General features: G+C 39.4%; 1 protein-coding gene across 2 annotated transcripts in view; it reads left to right on the top strand.

Annotated features, from left to right (window-relative positions):
- Nucleotides 1-23,804, top strand: part of hdac7a (histone deacetylase 7a) — a 159,597-nt gene that overhangs the window by 82,764 nt on the left and 53,029 nt on the right. For both annotated transcript variants that reach the window (XM_060937070.1, XM_060937069.1), the window contains exons 3-5: nt 20,268-20,407; nt 20,557-20,641; nt 21,974-22,094. In XM_060937070.1, coding sequence (XP_060793053.1) covers nt 20,291-20,407; nt 20,557-20,641; nt 21,974-22,094 — 323 coding nt within the window. In that variant the 5' untranslated portion in view covers nt 20,268-20,290. The remainder of the gene's footprint in view (nt 1-20,267; nt 20,408-20,556; nt 20,642-21,973; nt 22,095-23,804) is intronic.

Raw genomic sequence — 23,804 nt, 5'->3', positions numbered from 1 at the left:
CTCAACCAAAGTGGAGGCTCCAAAACAGGCAACGTTCAGGCAATCAGAGAAAACCAGGCAGAGCAATAATCAGGAAACCAGGAAGTGAAAACTCGGGTCAGTACCTGAATACCAGCGAGACACTGAAACACGGCTCGACCTGGAAACAAACGCCGCAGAGCGGAGACTTCACAAAGACTTTTACACACATGCAAATCACAGGGGAGAAACAGATCACAGCAATCATGACACACTGAGACGTAAACCGATCGCGGGACGAGGGAGGAGATAAGATGGAAACCAAAACAAGCCCAGGTGGCGATGTAAATAAACAAGGAGTCAGTGTGGAAGTGCACGCTGGAGCTGTGCGAACAGCATCACAGGCAGCTTACATCTTTAATAGAAAAAAACAAGAATTTGGTGCACAAGTTTTTTTTTATCAACACAGGGTTAAAAACTGGGTCAAAAATGTAGAGACAGCACATCGAATATGAGGTTAAATGTCCCTTTGTGAGTTTCACCTTCACCAGATGCTTTTGGTTGCCATCAACAAGCTTCTGTCAGAATTCTGGTTGGATATTTGTTCTCTCTTCTCAGCATGGAGAATCTTCTCAGCAGAGTTCAATTAAATTTGTGTGTTTTTTGGCACAGGGCGGCACGGTGGTGTAGTGGTTAGCGCTGTCGCCTCACAGCAAGAAGGTCCGGGTTCGAGCCCCGTGGCCGGCGAGGGCCTTTCTGTGTGGAGTTTGCATGTTCTCCCCGTGTCCGCGTGGGTTTCCTCCGGGTGCTCCGGTTTCCCCCACAGTCCAAAGGCATGCAGGTTAGGTTAACTGGTGACTCTAAATTGAGCGTAGGTGTGAATGTGAGTGTGAATGGTTGTCTGTCAGCCCTGTGATGACCTGGCGACTTGTCCAGGGTGAACCCCGCCTCTCAGCTGGGATAGGCTCCAGACCGTGACCCTGCACAGGATAAGCGTTATGGATAATGGATGGAATGGATGTTTCTTGGCACAGATCCTTTGAAGCACATATTTTTGATAAGGTTGAGATCAAGACTTTGAGAAGACCATTCCAAAAGCGTAATGTTCTGTTTTATCTGCAACCAGCTCTGATGTGTTTGGGGTCATTGTCCTGTTGGAACACATAATTGTGTCAAAGTTCTAACTGTGCATCTGGCGGTTTGAGGTTATGCTGAAGAATTCTGAGGTAGTCCTCCTTCATTATTCCATCCATTTTGTTTATTCCATGCTTAACAGTTGGTACAGTGTTGTTGGGGTTGAACGCCTCACCTTTACTCCTGCAGATACACCTCTGGTCATGTTGGTGAAACAACTCAGTCTTTGTTTCATCTGACCCGAAAACTTTCCTCCAGAAAGCTTTTTCTTTGTCCATGTGGGAGCTGCAGTCTTTAGTCAAGCTTGAAGGTGTGGATTTTGGAGCAGGGGCTTCTTTCTTTGATGGCAGCCTCTCAGTCCATGGTGATGTAGAACTCACCCAACTATAGTCAGTGTTCCAGTTGTTTCCAGTTCATGGCAGGTCTGTGCCGTGGTGGTTCCTGGGTTGTTCCTGACCATTCATACCAATTTACTTTCAGCTGAGGAGGACAGTTTGGATCTTCTGCCAGATCTTGGTAAAGTGGCTTCACCTCCCAGTAACTTCTACTTGTCAAACAAATGCTTTATATGTTGTCACAGAGACTCTACCAGCTATAGTCAGTCATCATCTCTAACAGGAAGTTAAGAGGCCTTGGCCCTGGGACGTTATCGAACAATTAAGAAAGATCTGTTGACCCAGGTCTGGTACTTGGCCCTGAGTGGTAGAGACAGGAGTTTGGCATCAGCAGAGCAGAGGCTGTGGGACGGAGTGTGGTGATGAAGTAGGTCAGTAAGATAGGAGGGGGACTGGTTATAGAGGGCTTTGTGAGTGATGAGAAGGACTTTATAATGGATCTGTTGGAGGACAGGAAGCCAGTGAAGCTTTTGAAGGACGTAGGTGCTCTGGTCAGTGGAGTGGGTGTGAGTGAGCACGCCGTTCTGCATGTACTAGAGTTTATTTAGAACTTTGAATGGATGGAGACCTTTTTAAATGGTTTTGGATGGAAAAGGCAGTTCTAATGATTTGATTGACATGGTATTTTATTGTTATACTGCTATACTGTTATGGTGATATGATGTTATTGTTACACTATTACAATGTTTCACTGTTAGTGTTTCACCACTACAGTGTTACAGTGCTAAAATATTACATTGTTACACTACTATGCAGGTGCACTGTTACACTGTCTTTGTACCGCAATATCACACTGTTACAGTCATTGTACCGCAATATCACACTGTTACACTGTCATTGTACAGCAATATCACACTGTTACACTGTTATTGTACAGCAATATCACACTGTTACACTGTTATTGTACCGCAATATCACACTGTTACACTGTTATTGCACCGCAATATCACACTGTTACACTGTCATTGTACAGCAATATCACACTGTTACACTGTTATTGTACAGCAATATCACACTGTTACACTGTCATTGTACAGCAATATCACACTGTTACACTGTTATTGCACCGCAATATCACACTGTTACACTGTTATTGTACAGCAATATCACACTGTTACACTGTAATTGTACAGCAATATCACACTGTTACACTGTTATTGTACAGCAATATCACACTGTTACACTGTCATTGTACAGCAATATCACACTGTTACACTGTCATTGTACAGCAATATCACACTGTTACACTGTCATTGTACAGCAATATCACACTGTTACACTGTTATTGTACCGCAATATCACACTGTTACACTGTCATTGTACAGCAATATCACACTGTTACACTGTTATTGCACCGCAATATCACACTGTTACACTGTAATTGTACAGCAATATCACACTGTTACACTGTCATTGTACAGCAATATCACACTGTTACACTGTCATTGTAAAGCAATATCACACTGTTACACTGTCATTGTACAGCAATATCACACTGTTACACTGTTATTGTACAGCAATATCACACTGTTACACTGTCATTGTAAAGCAATATCACACTGTTACACTGTCATTGTACAGCAATATCACACTGTTACACTGTTATTGTACAGCAATATCACACTGTTACACTGTCATTGTACAGCAATATCACACTGTTACACTGTCATTGTACAGCAATATCACACTGTTACACTGTCATTGTACAGCAATATCACACTGTTACACTGTTATTGTACAGCAATATCACACTGTTACACTGTTATTGTACAGCAATATCACACTGTTACACTGTCATTGTACAGCAATATCACACTGTTACACTGTCATTGTACAGCAATATCACACTGTTACACTGTCATTGTACAGCAATATCACACTGTTACACTGTTATTGTACAGCAATATCACACTGTTACACTGTCATTGTACAGCAATATCACACTGTTACACTGTCATTGTACAGCAATATCACACTGTTACACTGTCATTGTACAGCAATATCACACTGTTACACTGTTATTGTACAGCAATATCACACTGTTACACTGTTATTGTACAGCAATATCACACTGTTACACTGTCATTGTACAGCAATATCACACTGTTACACTGTCATTGTACAGCAATATCACACTGTTACACTGTTATTGTACAGCAATATCACACTGTTACACTGTCATTGTACAGCAATATCACACTGTTACACTGTTATTGTACAGCAATATCACACTGTTACACTGTCATTGTACAGCAATATCACACTGTTACACTGTCATTGTACAGCAATATCACACTGTTACACTGTCATTGTACAGCAATATCACACTGTTACACTGTTATTGTACAGCAATATCACACTGTTACACTGTCATTGTACAGCAATATCACACTGTTACACTGTCATTGTACAGCAATATCACACTGTTACACTGTCATTGTACAGCAATATCACACTGTTACCCTGTCATTGTACAGCAATATCACACTGTTACACTGTTATTGTACAGCAATATCACACTGTTACACTGTTATTGTACAGCAATATCACACTGTTACACTGTCATTGTACAGCAATATCACACTGTTACACTGTCATTGTAAAGCAATATCACACTGTTACACTGTAATTGCGCCACAATATCACACTGTTACACTGTAATTGTACAGCAATATCACACTGTTACACTGTCATTGTACAGCAATATCACACTGTTACACTGTTATTGTACAGCAATATCACACTGTTACACTGTCATTGTAAAGCAATATCACACTGTTACACTGTTATTGTAAAGCAATATCACACTGTTACACTGTCATTGTAAAGCAATATCACACTGTTACACTGTAATTGCACCGCAATATCACACTGTTACACTGTTATTGTACAGCAATATCACACTGTTACACTGTCATTGTACAGCAATATCACACTGTTACACTGTCATTGTAAAGCAATATCACACTGTTACACTGTAATTGCGCCACAATATCACACTGTTACACTGTAATTGTACAGCAATATCACACTGTTACACTGTCATTGTACAGCAATATCACACTGTTACACTGTTATTGTACAGCAATATCACACTGTTACACTGTCATTGTAAAGCAATATCACACTGTTACACTGTAATTGCACCGCAATATCACACTGTTACACTGTTATTGTACAGCAATATCACACTGTTACACTGTAATTGCGCCACAATATCACACTGTTACACTGTTATTGTACAGCAATATCACACTGTTACACTGTAATTGCGCCACAATATCACACTGTTACACTGTTATTGTACAGCAATATCACACTGTTACACTGTTATTGTACAGCAATATCACACTGTTACACTGTAATTGCACCGCAATATCACACTGTTACACTGTTATTGTACAGCAATATCACACTGTTACACTGTAATTGCACCGCAATATCACACTGTTACACTGTAATTGCACCGCAATATCACACTGTTACACTGTTATTGTACAGCAATATCACACTGTTACACTGTTATTGTACAGCAATATCACACTGTTACACTGTCATTGTACAGCAATATCACACTGTTACACTGTCATTGTACAGCAATATCACACTGTTACACTGTCATTGTACAGCAATATCACACTGTTACACTGTTATTGTACCGCAATATCACACTGTTACACTGTTATTGTACAGCAATATCACACTGTTACACTGTCATTGTACAGCAATATCACACTGTTACACTGTTATTGTACAGCAATATCACACTGTTACCCTGTTATTGTACAGCAATATCACACTGTTACACTGTTATTGTACAGCAATATCACACTGTTACACTGTCATTGTACAGCAATATCACACTGTTACACTGTCATTGTACAGCAATATCACACTGTTACACTGTTATTGTACAGCAATATCACACTGTTACCCTGTTATTGTACAGCAATATCACACTGTTACACTGTAATTGCACCGCAATATCACACTGTTACACTGTTATTGTACAGCAATATCACACTGTTACACTGTTATTGTACAGCAATATCACACTGTTACACTGTCATTGTACAGCAATATCACACTGTTACACTGTCATTGTACAGCAATATCACACTGTTACACTGTCATTGTACAGCAATATCACACTGTTACACTGTCATTGTACAGCAATATCACACTGTTACACTGTTATTGTACCGCAATATCACACTGTTACACTGTTATTGTACAGCAATATCACACTGTTACACTGTCATTGTACAGCAATATCACACTGTTACACTGTTATTGTACAGCAATATCACACTGTTACACTGTCATTGTACAGCAATATCACACTGTTACACTGTTATTGTACAGCAATATCACACTGTTACACTGTCATTGTACAGCAATATCACACTGTTACACTGTTATTGTACAGCAATATCACACTGTTACCCTGTTATTGTACAGCAATATCACACTGTTACACTGTAATTGCGCCACAATATCACACTGTTACACTGTTATTGTACAGCAATATCACACTGTTACACTGTCATTGTACAGCAATATCACACTGTTACACTGTCATTGTACAGCAATATCACACTGTTACACTGTCATTGTACAGCAATATCACACTGTTACACTGTCATTGTACAGCAATATCACACTGTTACACTGTCATTGTACAGCAATATCACACTGTTACACTGTTATTGTACAGCAATATCACACTGTTACACTGTTATTGTACAGCAATATCACACTGTTACACTGTCATTGTACAGCAATATCACACTGTTACACTGTTATTGTACAGCAATATCACACTGTTACACTGTCATTGTACAGCAATATCACACTGTTACACTGTCATTGTACAGCAATATCACACTGTTACACTGTCATTGTACAGCAATATCACACTGTTACACTGTCATTGTACAGCAATATCACACTGTTACACTGTCATTGTACAGCAATATCACACTGTTACACTGTCATTGTACAGCAATATCACACTGTTACACTGTCATTGTACAGCAATATCAGACTGTTACACTGTCATTGTACAGCAATATCACACTGTTACACTGTTATTGTACAGCAATATCACACTGTTACACTGTCATTGTACAGCAATATCACACTGTTACCCTGTCATTGTACAGCAATATCACACTGTTACACTGTCATTGTACAGCAATATCACACTGTTACACTGTTATTGTACAGCAATATCACACTGTTACCCTGTCATTGTACAGCAATATCACACTGTTACACTGTCATTGTACAGCAATATCACACTGTTACACTGTCATTGTACAGCAATATCACACTGTTACACTGTCATTGTACAGCAATATCACACTGTTACACTGTCATTGTACAGCAATATCACACTGTTACACTGTTATTGTACAGCAATATCACACTGTTACACTGTTACACTGTTATTGTACAGCAATATCACACTGTTACACTGTCATTGTACAGCAATATCACACTGTTACACTGTTATTGTACAGCAATATCACACTGTTACACTGTCATTGTACAGCAATATCACACTGTTACCCTGTCATTGTACAGCAATATCACACTGTTACACTGTCATTGTACAGCAATATCACACTGTTACACTGTTATTGTACAGCAATATCACACTGTTACCCTGTCATTGTACAGCAATATCACACTGTTACACTGTCATTGTACAGCAATATCACACTGTTACACTGTCATTGTACAGCAATATCACACTGTTACACTGTCATTGTACAGCAATATCACACTGTTACACTGTTATTGTACAGCAATATCACACTGTTACACTGTCATTGTACAGCAATATCACACTGTTACCCTGTCATTGTACAGCAATATCACACTGTTACACTGTTATTGTACAGCAATATCACACTGTTACCCTGTCATTGTAAAGCAATATCACACTGTTACACTGTCATTGTACAGCAATATCACACTGTTACACTGTAATTGCACCGCAATATCACACTGTTACACTGTAATTGCACCGCAATATCACACTGTTACACTGTTATTGTACAGCAATATCACACTGTTACACTGTAATTGCACCGCAATATCACACTGTTACACTGTTATTGTACAGCAATATCACACTGTTACACTGTTATTGTACAGCAATATCACACTGTTACACTGTCATTGTACAGCAATATCACACTGTTACACTGTCATTGTACAGCAATATCACACTGTTACACTGTCATTGTACAGCAATATCACACTGTTACACTGTTATTGTACAGCAATATCACACTGTTACCCTGTTATTGTACAGCAATATCACACTGTTACACTGTAATTGCGCCACAATATCACACTGTTACACTGTTATTGTACAGCAATATCACACTGTTACACTGTTATTGTACAGCAATATCACACTGTTACACTGTTATTGTACAGCAATATCACACTGTTACACTGTCATTGTACAGCAATATCACACTGTTACACTGTCATTGTACAGCAATATCACACTGTTACACTGTCATTGTACAGCAATATCACACTGTTACACTGTCATTGTACAGCAATATCACACTGTTACACTGTCATTGTACAGCAATATCACACTGTTACACTGTCATTGTACAGCAATATCACACTGTTACACTGTTATTGTACAGCAATATCACACTGTTACACTGTCATTGTACAGCAATATCACACTGTTACCCTGTCATTGTACAGCAATATCACACTGTTACACTGTCATTGTACAGCAATATCACACTGTTACACTGTTATTGTACAGCAATATCACACTGTTACACTGTCATTGTACAGCAATATCACACTGTTACACTGTCATTGTACAGCAATATCACACTGTTACACTGTCATTGTACAGCAATATCACACTGTTACACTGTCATTGTACAGCAATATCACACTGTTACACTGTCATTGTACAGCAATATCACACTGTTACCCTGTCATTGTACAGCAATATCACACTGTTACACTGTCATTGTACAGCAATATCACACTGTTACACTGTTATTGTACAGCAATATCACACTGTTACACTGTCATTGTACAGCAATATCACACTGTTACACTGTCATTGTACAGCAATATCACACTGTTACACTGTTATTGTACAGCAATATCACACTGTTACACTGTCATTGTACAGCAATATCACACTGTTACACTGTCATTGTACAGCAATATCACACTGTTACACTGTTATTGTACAGCAATATCACACTGTTACACTGTCATTGTACAGCAATATCACACTGTTTCACTGTTATTGTACAGCAATATCACACTGTTACCCTGTCATTGTACAGCAATATCACACTGTTACACTGTCATTGTACAGCAATATCACACTGTTACACTGTTATTGTACAGCAATATCACACTGTTACCCTGTCATTGTAAAGCAATATCACACTGTTACACTGTCATTGTACAGCAATATCACACTGTTACACTGTCATTGTACAGCAATATCACACTGTTACACTGTTATTGTACAGCAATATCACACTGTTACCCTGTCATTGTACAGCAATATCACACTGTTACACTGTCATTGTACAGCAATATCACACTGTTACACTGTTATTGTACAGCAATATCACACTGTTACCCTGTCATTGTACAGCAATATCACACTGTTACACTGTCATTGTACAGCAATATCACACTGTTACCCTGTCATTGTACAGCAATATCACACTGTTACCCTGTCATTGTACAGCAATATCACACTGTTACCCTGTCATTGTATAGCAATATCACACTGTTACACTGTTATTGTACCGCAATATCACACTGTTACACTGTTATTGTACCGCAATATCACACTGTTACACTGTTATTGTACAGCAATATCACACTGTTACACTGTTACACTGTCATTGTACAGCAATATCACACTGTTACACTGTTACACTGTTATTGTACAGCAATATCACACTGTTACCCTGTTATTGTACAGCAATATCACACTGTTACACTGTTATTGTACCGCAATATCACACTGTTACACTGTCATTGTACAGCAATATCACACTGTTACACTGTCATTGTACAGCAATATCACACTGTTACACTGTTATTGTACAGCAATATCACACTGTTACACTGTCATTGTACAGCAATATCACACTGTTACACTGTTACACTGTTATTGTACAGCAATATCACACTGTTACACTGTTATTGTACAGCAATATCACACTGTTACCCTGTTATTGTACAGCAATATCACACTGTTACACTGTTACACTGTTATTGTACCGCAATATCACACTGTTACACTGTCATTGTACAGCAATATCACACTGTTACACTGTCATTGTACAGCAATATCACACTGTTACCCTGTCATTGTACAGCAATATCACACTGTTACACTGTTATTGTACAGCAATATCACACTGTTACACTGTTATTGTACAGCAATATCACACTGTTACCCTGTCATTGTACAGCAATATCACACTGTTACACTGTTATTGTACAGCAATATCACACTGTTACACTGTTATTGTACCGCAATATCACACTGTTACACTGTCATTGTACAGCAATATCACACTGTTACACTGTCATTGTACAGCAATATCACACTGTTACCCTGTCATTGTACAGCAATATCACACTGTTACCCTGTCATTGTACAGCAATATCAGACTGTTACACTGTTATTGTACCGCAATATCACACTGTTACACTGTCATTGTACAGCAATATCACACTGTTACACTGTCATTGTACAGCAATATCACACTGTTACACTGTTACTGTACAGCAATATCACACTGTTACCCTGTCATTGTACAGCAATATCACACTGTTACACTGTCATTGTAAAGCAATATCACACTGTTACACTGTCATTGTACAGCAATATCACACTGTTACACTGTCATTGTACAGCAATATCACACTGTTACACTGTTATTGTAAAGCAATATCACACTGTTACACTGTTACTGTACAGCAATATCACACTGTTACCCTGTCATTGTACAGCAATATCACACTGTTACACTGTCATTGTAAAGCAATATCACACTGTTACACTGTCATTGTAAAGCAATATCACACTGTTACCCTGTCATTGTACAGCAATATCACACTGTTACACTGTCATTGTAAAGCAATATCACACTGTTACACTGTCATTGTACAGCAATATCACACTGTTACACTGTTATTGTACAGCAATATCACACTGTTACACTGTCATTGTACAGCAATATCACACTGTTACCCTGTCATTGTACAGCAATATCACACTGTTACACTGTCATTGTACAGCAATATCACACTGTTACACTGTCATTGTACAGCAATATTACACTGTTACACTGTTATTGTACAGCAATATCACACTGTTACACTGTCATTGTACAACAATATCACACTGTTACCCTGTCATTGTACAGCAATATCACACTGTTACACTGTCTTTGTACCGCAATATCACACTGTTACACTGTCATTGTACAGCAATATCACACTGTTACACTGTCTTTGTACCGCAATATCACACTGTTACAGTCATTGTACAGCAATATCACACTGTTACACTGTCATTGTACAGCAATATCACACTGTTACCCTGTCATTGTACAGCAATATCACACTGTTACACTGTCATTGTACAGCAATATCACACTGTTACCCTGTCATTGTACAGCAATATCACAGTTACCCTGTTATTGTACAGCAATATCACACAGTTACCCTGTTATTGTACAGCAATATCACACTGTTACACTGTCATTGTAAAGCAATATCACACTGTTACACTGTTATTGTACCGCAATATCACACTGTTACCCTGTTATTGTACCGCAATATCACACTGTTACACTGTTATTGTACAGCAATATCACACTGTTACACTGTTACACTGTCATTGTACAGCAATATCACACTGTTACACTGTTACACTGTTATTGTACAGCAATATCACACTGTTACACTGTCATTGTACAGCAATATCACACTGTTACACTGTCATTGTACAGCAATATCACACTGTTACACTGTCATTGTACCGCAATATCACACTGTTACACTGTTATTGTACCGCAATATCACACTGTTACACTGTTATTGTACCGCAATATCACACTGTTACACTGTTATTGTACAGCAATATCACACTGTTACACTGTTACACTGTCATTGTACAGCAATATCACACTGTTACACTGTTATTGTACAGCAATATCACACTGTTACACTGTTACACTGTCATTGTACAGCAATATCACACTGTTACACTGTTATTGTACCGCAATATCACACTGTTACACTGTTATTGTACAGCAATATCACACTGTTACACTGTTACACTGTCATTGTACAGCAATATCACACTGTTACACTGTTATTGTACCGCAATATCACACTGTTACACTGTTATTGTACAGCAATATCACACTGTTACACTGTTACACTGTCATTGTACAGCAATATCACACTGTTACACTGTTACACTGTTATTGTACAGCAATATCACACTGTTACCCTGTTATTGTACCGCAATATCACACTGTTACACTGTTATTGTACAGCAATATCACACTGTTACACTGTTACACTGTCATTGTACAGCAATATCACACTGTTACACTGTTACACTGTTATTGTACAGCAATATCACACTGTTACACTGTCATTGTACAGCAATATCACACTGTTACACTGTCATTGTACCGCAATATCACACTTTTACCCTGTTATTGTACCGCAATATCACACTGTTACACTGTTATTGTACCGCAATATCACACTGTTACACTGTTATTGTACAGCAATATCACACTGTTACACTGTTACACTGTCATTGTACAGCAATATCACACTGTTACACTGTTATTGTACAGCAATATCACACTGTTACACTGTTACACTGTCATTGTACAGCAATATCACACTGTTACACTGTTATTGTACAGCAATATCACACTGTTACACTGTTACACTGTCATTGTACAGCAATATCACACTGTTACACTGTTATTGTACAGCAATATCACACTGTTACCCTGTTATTGTACAGCAATATCACACTGTTACACTGTTATTGTACCGCAATATCACACTGTTACACTGTCATTGTACAGCAATATCACACTGTTACACTGTCATTGTACCGCAATATCACACTGTTACACTGTTACACTGTTATTGTACAGCAATATCACACTGTTACACTGTCATTGTACAGCAATATCACACTGTTACACTGTCATTGTACAGCAATATCACACTGTTACCCTGTTATTGTACAGCAATATCACACTGTTACACTGTCATTGTACAGCAATATCACACTGTTACACTGTCATTGTACAGCAATATCACACTGTTACACTGTCATTGTACAGCAATATCACACTGTTACACTGTCATTGTACAGCAATATCACACTGTTACCCTGTCATTGTACAGCAATATCACACTGTTACCCTGTTATTGTACCGCAATATCACACTGTTACACTGTTATTGTACCGCAATATCACACTGTTACACTGTTATTGTACAGCAATATCACACTGTTACACTGTTATTGTACAGCAATATCACACTGTTACACTGTTATTGTACCGCAATATCACACTGTTACCCTGTCATTGTACAGCAATATCACACTGTTACACTGTTATTGTACAGCAATATCACACTGTTACACTGTTACACTGTCATTGTACAGCAATATCACACTGTTACACTGTTACACTGTTATTGTACAGCAATATCACACTGTTACACTGTTACACTGTTATTGTACAGCAATATCACACTGTTACCCTGTCATTGTACAGCAATATCACACTGTTACACTGTTACACTGTCATTGTACAGCAATATCACACTGTTACACTGTCATTGTACCGCAATATCACACTGTTACACTGTTACACTGTTATTGTACAGCAATATCACACTGTTACCCTGTCATTGTACAGCAATATCACACTGTTACACTGTTACACTGTCATTGTACAGCAATATCACACTGTTACACTGTCATTGTACAGCAATATCACATTGTTACACTGTCATTGTACAGCAATATCACACTGTTACACTGTCATTGTACAGCAATATCACACTGTTACACTGTCATTGTACAGCAATATCACACTGTTACACTGTTATTGTACAGCAATATCACACTGTTACACTGTTATTGTACCGCAATATCACACTGTTACACTGTCATTGTACAGCAATATCACACTGTTACACTGTTACACTGTCATTGTACAGCAATATCACACTGTTACACTGTCATTGTACAGCAATATCACACTGTTACACTGTTACACTGTCATTGTACAGCAATATCACACTGTTACACTGTCATTGTACAGCAATATCACATTGTTACACTGTCATTGTACAGCAATATCACACTGTTACACTGTCATTGTACAGCAATATCACATTGTTACACTGTCATTGTACAGCAGTATCACACTGTTACACTGTAACTGCACCACAATATCACATTGTTACACTGTTATTGTACCACAATATCACACTGTTACACTGTCATTGTACAGCAATATCACACTGTTACACTGTTACACTGTTATTGTACAGCAATATCACACTGTTACACTGTTATTGTACAGCAATATCACACTGTTACACTGTTATTGTACAGCAATATCACACTGTTACACTGTTATTGTACCGCAATATCACACTGTTACCCTGTCATTGTACAGCAATATCACACTGTTACACTGTTACACTGTCATTGTACAGCAATATCACACTGTTACACTGTTATTGTACAGCAATATCACACTGTTACACTGTTATTGTACAGCAATATCACACTGTTACACTGTTATTGTACCGCAATATCACACTGTTACCCTGTCATTGTACAGCAATATCACACTGTTACACTGTTATTGTACAGCAATATCACACTGTTACACTGTTACACTGTCATTGTACAGCAATATCACACTGTTACACTGTTACACTGTTATTGTACAGCAATATCACACTGTTACACTGTTACACTGTTATTGTACAGCAATATCACACTGTTACCCTGTCATTGTACAGCAATATCACACTGTTACACTGTTACACTGTCATTGTACAGCAATATCACACTGTTACACTGTCATTGTACCGCAATATCACACTGTTACACTGTTACACTGTTATTGTACAGCAATATCACACTGTTACCCTGTCATTGTACAGCAATATCACACTGTTACACTGTTACACTGTCATTGTACAGCAATATCACACTGTTACACTGTCATTGTACAGCAATATCACATTGTTACACTGTCATTGTACAGCAATATCACACTGTTACACTGTCATTGTACAGCAATATCACACTGTTACACTGTCATTGTACAGCAATATCACACTGTTACACTGTTATTGTACAGCAATATCACACTGTTACACTGTTATTGTACCGCAATATCACACTGTTACACTGTCATTGTACAGCAATATCACACTGTTACACTGTTACACTGTCATTGTACAGCAATATCACACTGTTACACTGTCATTGTACAGCAATATCACACTGTTACACTGTTACACTGTCATTGTACAGCAATATCACACTGTTACACTGTCATTGTACAGCAATATCACATTGTTACACTGTCATTGTACAGCAATATCACACTGTTACACTGTCATTGTACAGCAATATCACATTGTTACACTGTCATTGTACAGCAGTATCACACTGTTACACTGTAACTGCACCACAATATCACATTGTTACACTGTTATTGTACCACAATATCACACTGTTACACTGTCATTGTACAGCAATATCACACTGTTACACTGTTACACTGTTATTGTACAGCAATATCACACTGTTACACTGTCATTGTACAGCAATATCACACTGTTACACTGTCATTGTAAAGCAATATCACACTGTTACACTGTTACACTGTTACACTGTCATTGTACAGCAATATCACACTGTTACACTGTTATTGTACAGCAATATCACACTGTTACACTGTCATTGTACAGCAATATCACACTGTTACACTGTTATTGTACCACAATATCACACTGTTACACTGTCATTGTACAGCAATATTACACTGTTACACTGTCATTGTACAGCAATATCACACTGTTACACTGTTATTGTACAGCAATATCACACTGTTACACTGTCATTGTACAGCAATATCACACTGTTACACTGTTATTGTACCACAATATCACACTGTTACACTGTCATTGTACAGCAATATCACATTGTTACACTGTTATTGTACCACAATATCACACTGTTACACTGTTATTGTACAGCAATATCACACTGTTACACTGTCATTGTACAGCAATATCACACTGTTACACTGTCATTGTACCGCAATATCACACTGTTACACTGTTACACTGTTATTGTACAGCAATATCACACTGTTACACTGTTACACTGTTATTGTACCGCAATATCACACTGTTACACTGTTACACTGTTATTGTACAGCAATATCACACTGTTACACTGTCATTGTACAGCAATATCACACTGTTACCCTGTTATTGTACAGCAATATCACACTGTTACACTGTCATTGTACCGCAATATCACACTGTTACACTGTTACACTGTTATTGTACCGCAATATCACACTGTTACACTGTTACACTGTTATTGTACAGCAATATCACACTGTTACACTGTCATTGTACAGCAATATCACACTGTTACCCTGTTATTGTACAGCAATATCACACTGTTACACTGTCATTGTACAGCAATATCACACTGTTACACTGTCATTGTACAGCAATATCACACTGTTACCCTGTCATTGTACAGCAATATCACACTGTTACACTGTCATTGTACAGCAATATCACACTGTTACCCTGTCATTGTACAGCAATATCACACTGTTACCCTGTCATTGTACAGCAATATCACACTGTTACCCTGTTATTGTACCGCAATATCACACTGTTACACTGTTATTGTACCGCAATATCACACTGTTATTGTACAGCAATATCACACTGTTACACTGTTACACTGTCATTGTACAGCAATATCACACTGTTACACTGTTACACTGTTATTGTACAGCAATATCACACTGTTACCCTGTCATTGTACAGCAATATCACACTGTTACACTGTTACACTGTCATTGTACAGCAATATCACACTGTTACACTGTCATTGTACTGCAATATCACACTATTACACTGTTACACTGTTATTGTACAGCAATATCACACTGTTACCCTGTCATTGTACAGCAATATCACACTGTTACACTGTTACACTGTCATTGTACAGCAATATCACACTGTTACACTGTCATTGTACAGCAATATCACATTGTTACACTGTCATTGTACAGCAATATCACACTGTTACACTGTCATTGTACAGCAATATCACACTGTTACACTGTCATTGTACAGCAATATCACACTGTTACACTGTTATTGTACAGCAATATCACACTGTTACACTGTTATTGTACAGCAATATCACACTGTTACACTGTTATTGTACCGCAATATCACACTGTTACACTGTCATTGTACAGCAATATCACACTGTTACACTGTTACACTGTCATTGTACAGCAATATCACACTGTTACACTGTCATTGTACAGCAATATCACACTGTTACACTGTTACACTGTCATTGTACAGCAATATCACACTGTTACACTGTCATTGTACAGCAATATCACATTGTTACACTGTCATTGTACAGCAATATCACACTGTTACACTGTCATTGTACAGCAGTATCACACTGTTACACTGTAACTGCACCACAATATCACATTGTTACACTGTTATTGTACCACAATATCACACTGTTACACTGTCATTGTACAGCAATATCACACTGTTACACTGTTACACTGTTATTGTACAGCAATATCACACTGTTACACTGTCATTGTACAGCAATATCACACTGTTACACTGTCATTGTAAAGCAATATCACACTGTTACACTGTTACACTGTTACACTGTCATTGTACAGCAATATCACACTGTTACACTGTTATTGTACAGCAATATCACACTGTTACACTGTCATTGTACAGCAATATCACACTGTTACACTGTTATTGTACCACAATATCACACTGTTACACTGTCATTGTACAGCAATATTACACTGTTACACTGTTATTGTCCAGCAATATCACACTTTTACACTGTCATTGTACAGCAATATCACACTGTTACACTGTTATTGTACAGCAATATCACACTGTTACACTGTTATTGTACAGCAGTATCACACTGTTACACTGTAACTGCACCACAATATCACATTGTTACACTGTTATTGTACCACAATATCACACTGTTACACTGTTATTGTACAGCAATATCACACTGTTACACTGTCATTGTACAGCAATATCACACTGTTACACTGTCATTGTACAGCAATATCACACTGTTACACTGTCATTGTACAGCAATATCACACTGTTACACTGTTATTGTTCAGCAATATTACACTGTTACACTGTTATTGTACAGCAATATTACACTGTTACACTGTTATTGTACAGCAATATCACACTGTTACACTGTTATTGTACAGCAATATTACACTGTTACACTGTTATTGTACAGCAATATCACACTGTTACACTGTTATTGCACCGCAATATCACACTGTTACACTGTTATTGTACCGCAATATCACACTGTTACACTGTCATTGTACAGCAATATCACACTGTTACACTGTCATTGTACGGCAATATCACACTGTTACACTGTCATTGTACAGCAATATCACACTGTTACACTGTCATTGTACAGCAATATCACACTGTTACACTGTCATTGTACAGCAATATCACACTGTTACACTGTCATTGTACAGCAATATCACACTGTTACACTGTCATTGTACAGCAATATCACACTGTTACACTGTTATTGTTCAGCAATATTACACTGTTACACTGTTATTGTACAGCAATATTACACTGTTACACTGTTATTGTACAGCAATATCACACTGTTACACTGTTATTGTACAGCAATATTACACTGTTACACTGTTATTGTACAGCAATATCACACTGTTACACTGTTATTGCACCGCAATATCACACTGTTACACTGTTATTGTACCGCAATATCACACTGTTACACTGTCATTGTACAGCAATATCACACTGTTACACTGTTATTGTACCGCAATATCACACTGTTACACTGTTATTGTACCGCAATATTACACTGTTACACTGTTATGGCGCTACACTGTTCCATGTTCCACTTTAACTCTGTTCCATTGTGACTGTGTTCCTGTTACATTGTTATGATGCGACAGTATTTCACTGTTACACTACTACATTGTTACTCTGTTACATTTACTGCATTACACTCTTCCTTTGTTACCCTGCTGCAGTATCAGCTATTGTCTTATGTTGGTACACTGTTTCAGTTTTATAGATTTATATGTAAAATTTATTCAGTTAGTGATTTTCCCAGACAAAGTTACTATGTGCTTTCCAAGAATCATAACAGCAAAAAAGGAAAAGAATGACATATAAATCATACAACACTAAAATACACAAAAAACAAACTGTCGACCAGTGAAAAATATCCGTCTCAACAGATCTGTCTTTAACTGCCTTTTAAGAGAGTCCACAGAATCAGCGTTTCTCAGAGGTAAAGGCAGAGCGATCCACAGTTTAGATGCTGCAACCTCAAAAGCTCGATCACCACGGGTCTTCAGGTGAGAACGAGGGACAGACAGATTCAGCCTCTTTACCCTGACTGAGAGGGCAGATGAGCGAGCGTGAAGCAGATGAGACACATCTGCAGGAGCCTGACTGCACAGTGCTCTGGACGTTAGCGTGAGAATTTCAAACTGCATCCTAAATGCAACAAGAATCCAGTGAAGAGAGTGAAGTGATGTGAGAGCGTGTGTTTGACCTGCTGAGGAATCTTACAGCAGCATTCTGAACTGCAGACGATCGAGGGCAGATTTACTGAGGAGAGAAAGTGCATTACAGTCATCAGTGCAAGATTAAATCCTGTATAAAGATCTGTAGCTCTGCATTTGACACTGCACATCTCAATTCACTGTTTCATAAAAACAAAAACAAGTAGATCTGCTCAGCTGTTTAACATGAGTGTGGAACAGTAAAGACTAATTAAATATGACCCCTAAATGACAGAGGCTGGTGTGGGTAACAGAGGAGAGAGGCCCGATACACAGCCTGATCATGGAGCAGCAGCATCTGGGCCAACACTCAGAACCTCCATCTTATCTGCATTTCGCTGTCTGGAGTTTTTTGCTGTTCAGTACTTAACAGCAATCAGACCGTCCTGGAGCCTCGACAACCGATTCGTCTCCTTCAGTTTGAAAGAGAAATATAATTGGATTTAGACTTTTACAGTGTTAAGTTGCTGTAATGTTATGCTGATAAAATCTTTCTGTTATTTGCCGTCTTATTACTGCCATATTTGGTGCGCAAAGCCAAAGTCTATTTACATCAAGAGCTGCAGTAAATGAACAAAATGAATAATATAATGTTTTAAACACACACTCTGTGTCTCTGCTCTCTGAACTTCCTGTAATAACATTAACACCATTCTATAGCCATTTATAGGGAAATATCCGAGATCTCTCACAAACATGTCCCATCAGCTGTTCAAGAGGATCTCTCTCTCTCTCTCTCTCTCTCTCTCTCTCTCTCATAGAAGTGTGTGTGTGTTGAGTGCTGATGGATTTGCGTGTTGGTGAGCGTGTGATGCGCCCGGGTTCAGACACACTGCTGTCGCCGCTGCTGCTCAGTCCATTTAACCCTCAACACTGTGCCCAGTACAGCCAGCACATCCGGGTAATCACACACATGATGATGATGATGAAGGTGATGATGATGATGAAGGTGGTGATGATGATGATGATGATGATGATGAAGGTGATGATGATGATGAAGGTGATGATGGTGATGATGATGATGATGAAAGTGATTATTTTGTTTTTCAGTTGAACATGCAGCAGCATCTGCGAGATCAGGAACAGACAAAACAACAGCTACAGATGATACGACACAAAGATAAGAGTCAGCAGAGTGAGCCTTCATCTCTCCCTCCCTCTCTCCCTCCCTCCCTCTCTCTCCCTCCCTCTCTCTCTCTCCCTCCCTCTCTCTCTCCCTGTCTCCCTCCCTCTCTCCCTCTCTCTCTCCCTCCCTCCCTCCCTCCCTCTCTCTCTCTCTCTCTCTCTCTCTCTCCCTCCCTCTCTCCCTCCCTCTCTCTCTCTCCCTCTCTCTCTCCCTCCCTCTCTCTCTCTCCCTCCCTCTCTCTCTCTCCCTCCCTCTCTCTCTCTCCCTCCCTCTCTCTTCCTCCCTCTCTCTCTCCCTCCCTCTCTCTCCCTCCCTCTCTCTCTCCCTCCCTCCCTCCCTCCCTCTCTCCCTCCCTCCCTCTCTCTCTCTCCCTCCCTCTCTCCCTCCCTCTCTCTCTCCCCCTCCCTCTCTCTCTCTCTCCCCCTCCCTCTCTCTCTCTCTCTCCCTCCCTCTCTCTCTCTCCCTCCCTCCCTCCCTCCCTCTCTCCCTCCCTCTCTCTCTCCCCCTCCCTCTCTCTCTCTCTCCCCCTCCCTCTCTCTCTCTCTCTCTCTCTCTCTCTCTCTCTCTCTCTCTCTCTCACACACACATCTAAACAACTTTGCCACAAGTTTTTAATGCATTTAATGGTTCATGCATTTAATATTTAATGCATGTATTTAATATTCTGTTTTTTATTAACTTTAGACAGGGTAAAATATGTATTCAGTAGATTGTCAGTTGTGTTTGTGGTTAAATGACACCTCAGAAAAGTTCATCATGTGGATCATGTGAACATGACAAGACTGTGATTGTGGGGCCACACACATTACATTACCAGCATTTAGCAGATGCTTTTATCCAGAGCAACATACAGCGTACCCAGAGCAGCCTGGGGGGCAGGTGGGGGTTCGGTGCTGGCTTCACACAACTAATGTATATCACAGCTGTACTGCAGTAGATACAGAAAATGTTTGTTTATTGGTTCAATTTAAACACATTTTTTATTTGAGCCCTGTGTTCAACCCTGTGAATGAGCCAGTGGGCGTGTCTCTGAATGAGCCAGTGGGCGTGTCTCTGAATGAGCCAGTGGGCGTGTCTCTGAATAGGCCAGTGGGCGTGTCTCTGAATGGGCCAGTGGGCGTGTCTCTGAATGAGCCAGTGGGCGTGTCTCTGAATAGGCCAGTGGGCGTGTCTTTGAATGGGCCAGTGGGTGTGTCTCTGAATAGGCCAGTGGGTGTGTCTCTGAATAGGCCAGTGGGTGTGTCTCTGAATAGGCCAGTGGGGGTGTGTCTGAATAGGCCAGTGGGCGTGCCTTTATTGACAGCCCTTATTGATGTGGTTGTCTGGCTGTTTGATTGACAGGTGCTGTGGCCAGTTCAGTGGTAAAGAAAAAATTGGCTGAAGTGATTCTGAAGAAGCAGAAACAGGCAGCGCTGGAGAGGACGAGCTCAAACCCGCTCACCAACACACCTGTGGCCTACAGGTACACACACACACACACACACACACCTCACTGATGTCGGGGTTTACCTGAGATCCCTGGAGCTTATTGACGAGACAAAGTAGATCAGTTTATAATGAAGCAGGTTAAAGCAGTTAAACCTGTGGGTCTTTAATCTGGGTTTAAGTTTAACAGAGTTCTAGAACATTCCTGATGTTCCACAGTTTAGGGCTATTGTACAACCCCAATTCCAAAAAAGTTGGGACAAAGTACAAATTGTAAATAAAAACGGAATGCAATAATTTACAAAATCTCAAAAACTGATATTGTATTCACAATAGAACATAGACAACATATCAAACGTCGAAAGTGAGACATTTTGAAATTTCATGCCAAATATTGGCTCATTTGAAATTTCATGACAGCAACACATCTCAAAAAAGTTGGGACAGGGGCAATAAGAGGCTGGAAAAGTTAAAGGTACAAAAAAGGAACAGCTGGAGGACCAAACTGCAACTCATTAGGTCAATTGGCAATAGGTCATTAACATGACTGGGTATAAAAAGAGCATCTTGGAGTGGCAGCGGCTCTCAGAAGTAAAGATGGGAAGAGGATCACCAATCCCCCTAATTCTGCACCGACAAATAGTGGAGCAATATCAGAAAGGAGTTCGACAGTGTAAAATTGCAAAGAGTTTGAACATATCATCATCTACAGTGCATAATATCATCAAAAGATTCAGAGAGTCTGGAAGAATCTCAGTGCGTAAGGGTCAAGGCCGGAAAACCATACTGGGTGCCCGTGATCTTCGGGTCCTTAGACAGCACTGCATCACATACAGGCATGCTTCTGTATTGGAAATCACAAAATGGGCTCAGGAATATTTCCAGAGAACATTATCTGTGAACACAATTCACCGTGCCATCCGCCGTTGCCAGCTAAAACTCTATAGTTCAAAGAAGAAGCCGTATCTAAACATGATCCAGAAGCGCAGACGTCTTCTCTGGGCCAAGGCTCATTTAAAATGGACTGTGGCAAAGTGGAAAACTGTTCTGTGGTCAGACGAATCAAAATTTGAAGTTCTTTATGGAAATCAGGGACGCCGTGTCATTCGGACTAAAGAGGAGAAGGACGACCCGAGTTGTTATCAGCGCTCAGTTCAGAAGCCTGCATCTCTGATGGTATGGGGTTGCATTAGTGCGTGTGGCATGGGCAGCTTACACATCTGGAAAGACACCATCAATGCTGAAAGGTATATCCAGGTTCTAGAGCAACATATGCTACCATCCAGACGACGTCTCTTTCAGGGAAGACCTTGCATTTTCCAACATGACAATGCCAAACCACATACTGCATCAATTACAGCATCATGGCTGCGTAGAAGAAGGGTCCGGGTACTGAACTGGCCAGCCTGCAGCCCAGATCTTTCACCCATAGAAAACATTTGGCGCATCATAAAACGGAAGATACGACAAAAAAGACCTAAGACAGTTGAGCAACTAGAATCCTACATTAGACAAGAATGGGTTAACATTCCTATCCCTAAACTTGAGCAACTTGTCTCCTCAGTCCCCAGACGTTTACAGACTGTTGTAAAGAGAAAAGGGGATGTCTCACAGTGGGAAACATGGCCTTGTCCCAACTTTTTTGAGATGTGTTGTTGTCATGAAATTTAAAATCACCTAATTTTTCTCTTTAAATGATACATTTTCTCAGTTTAAACATTTGATATGTCATCTATGTTCTATTCTG

The sequence above is a fragment of the Neoarius graeffei genome, chromosome 13, assembly GCF_027579695.1.
Source record: "Neoarius graeffei isolate fNeoGra1 chromosome 13, fNeoGra1.pri, whole genome shotgun sequence".
Taxonomy (NCBI): Eukaryota; Metazoa; Chordata; class Actinopteri; order Siluriformes; family Ariidae; genus Neoarius; species Neoarius graeffei.
The sequence above is the reverse complement of the archived record's forward strand: the minus strand, read 5'-3'. Positions and strand labels throughout refer to the sequence as shown.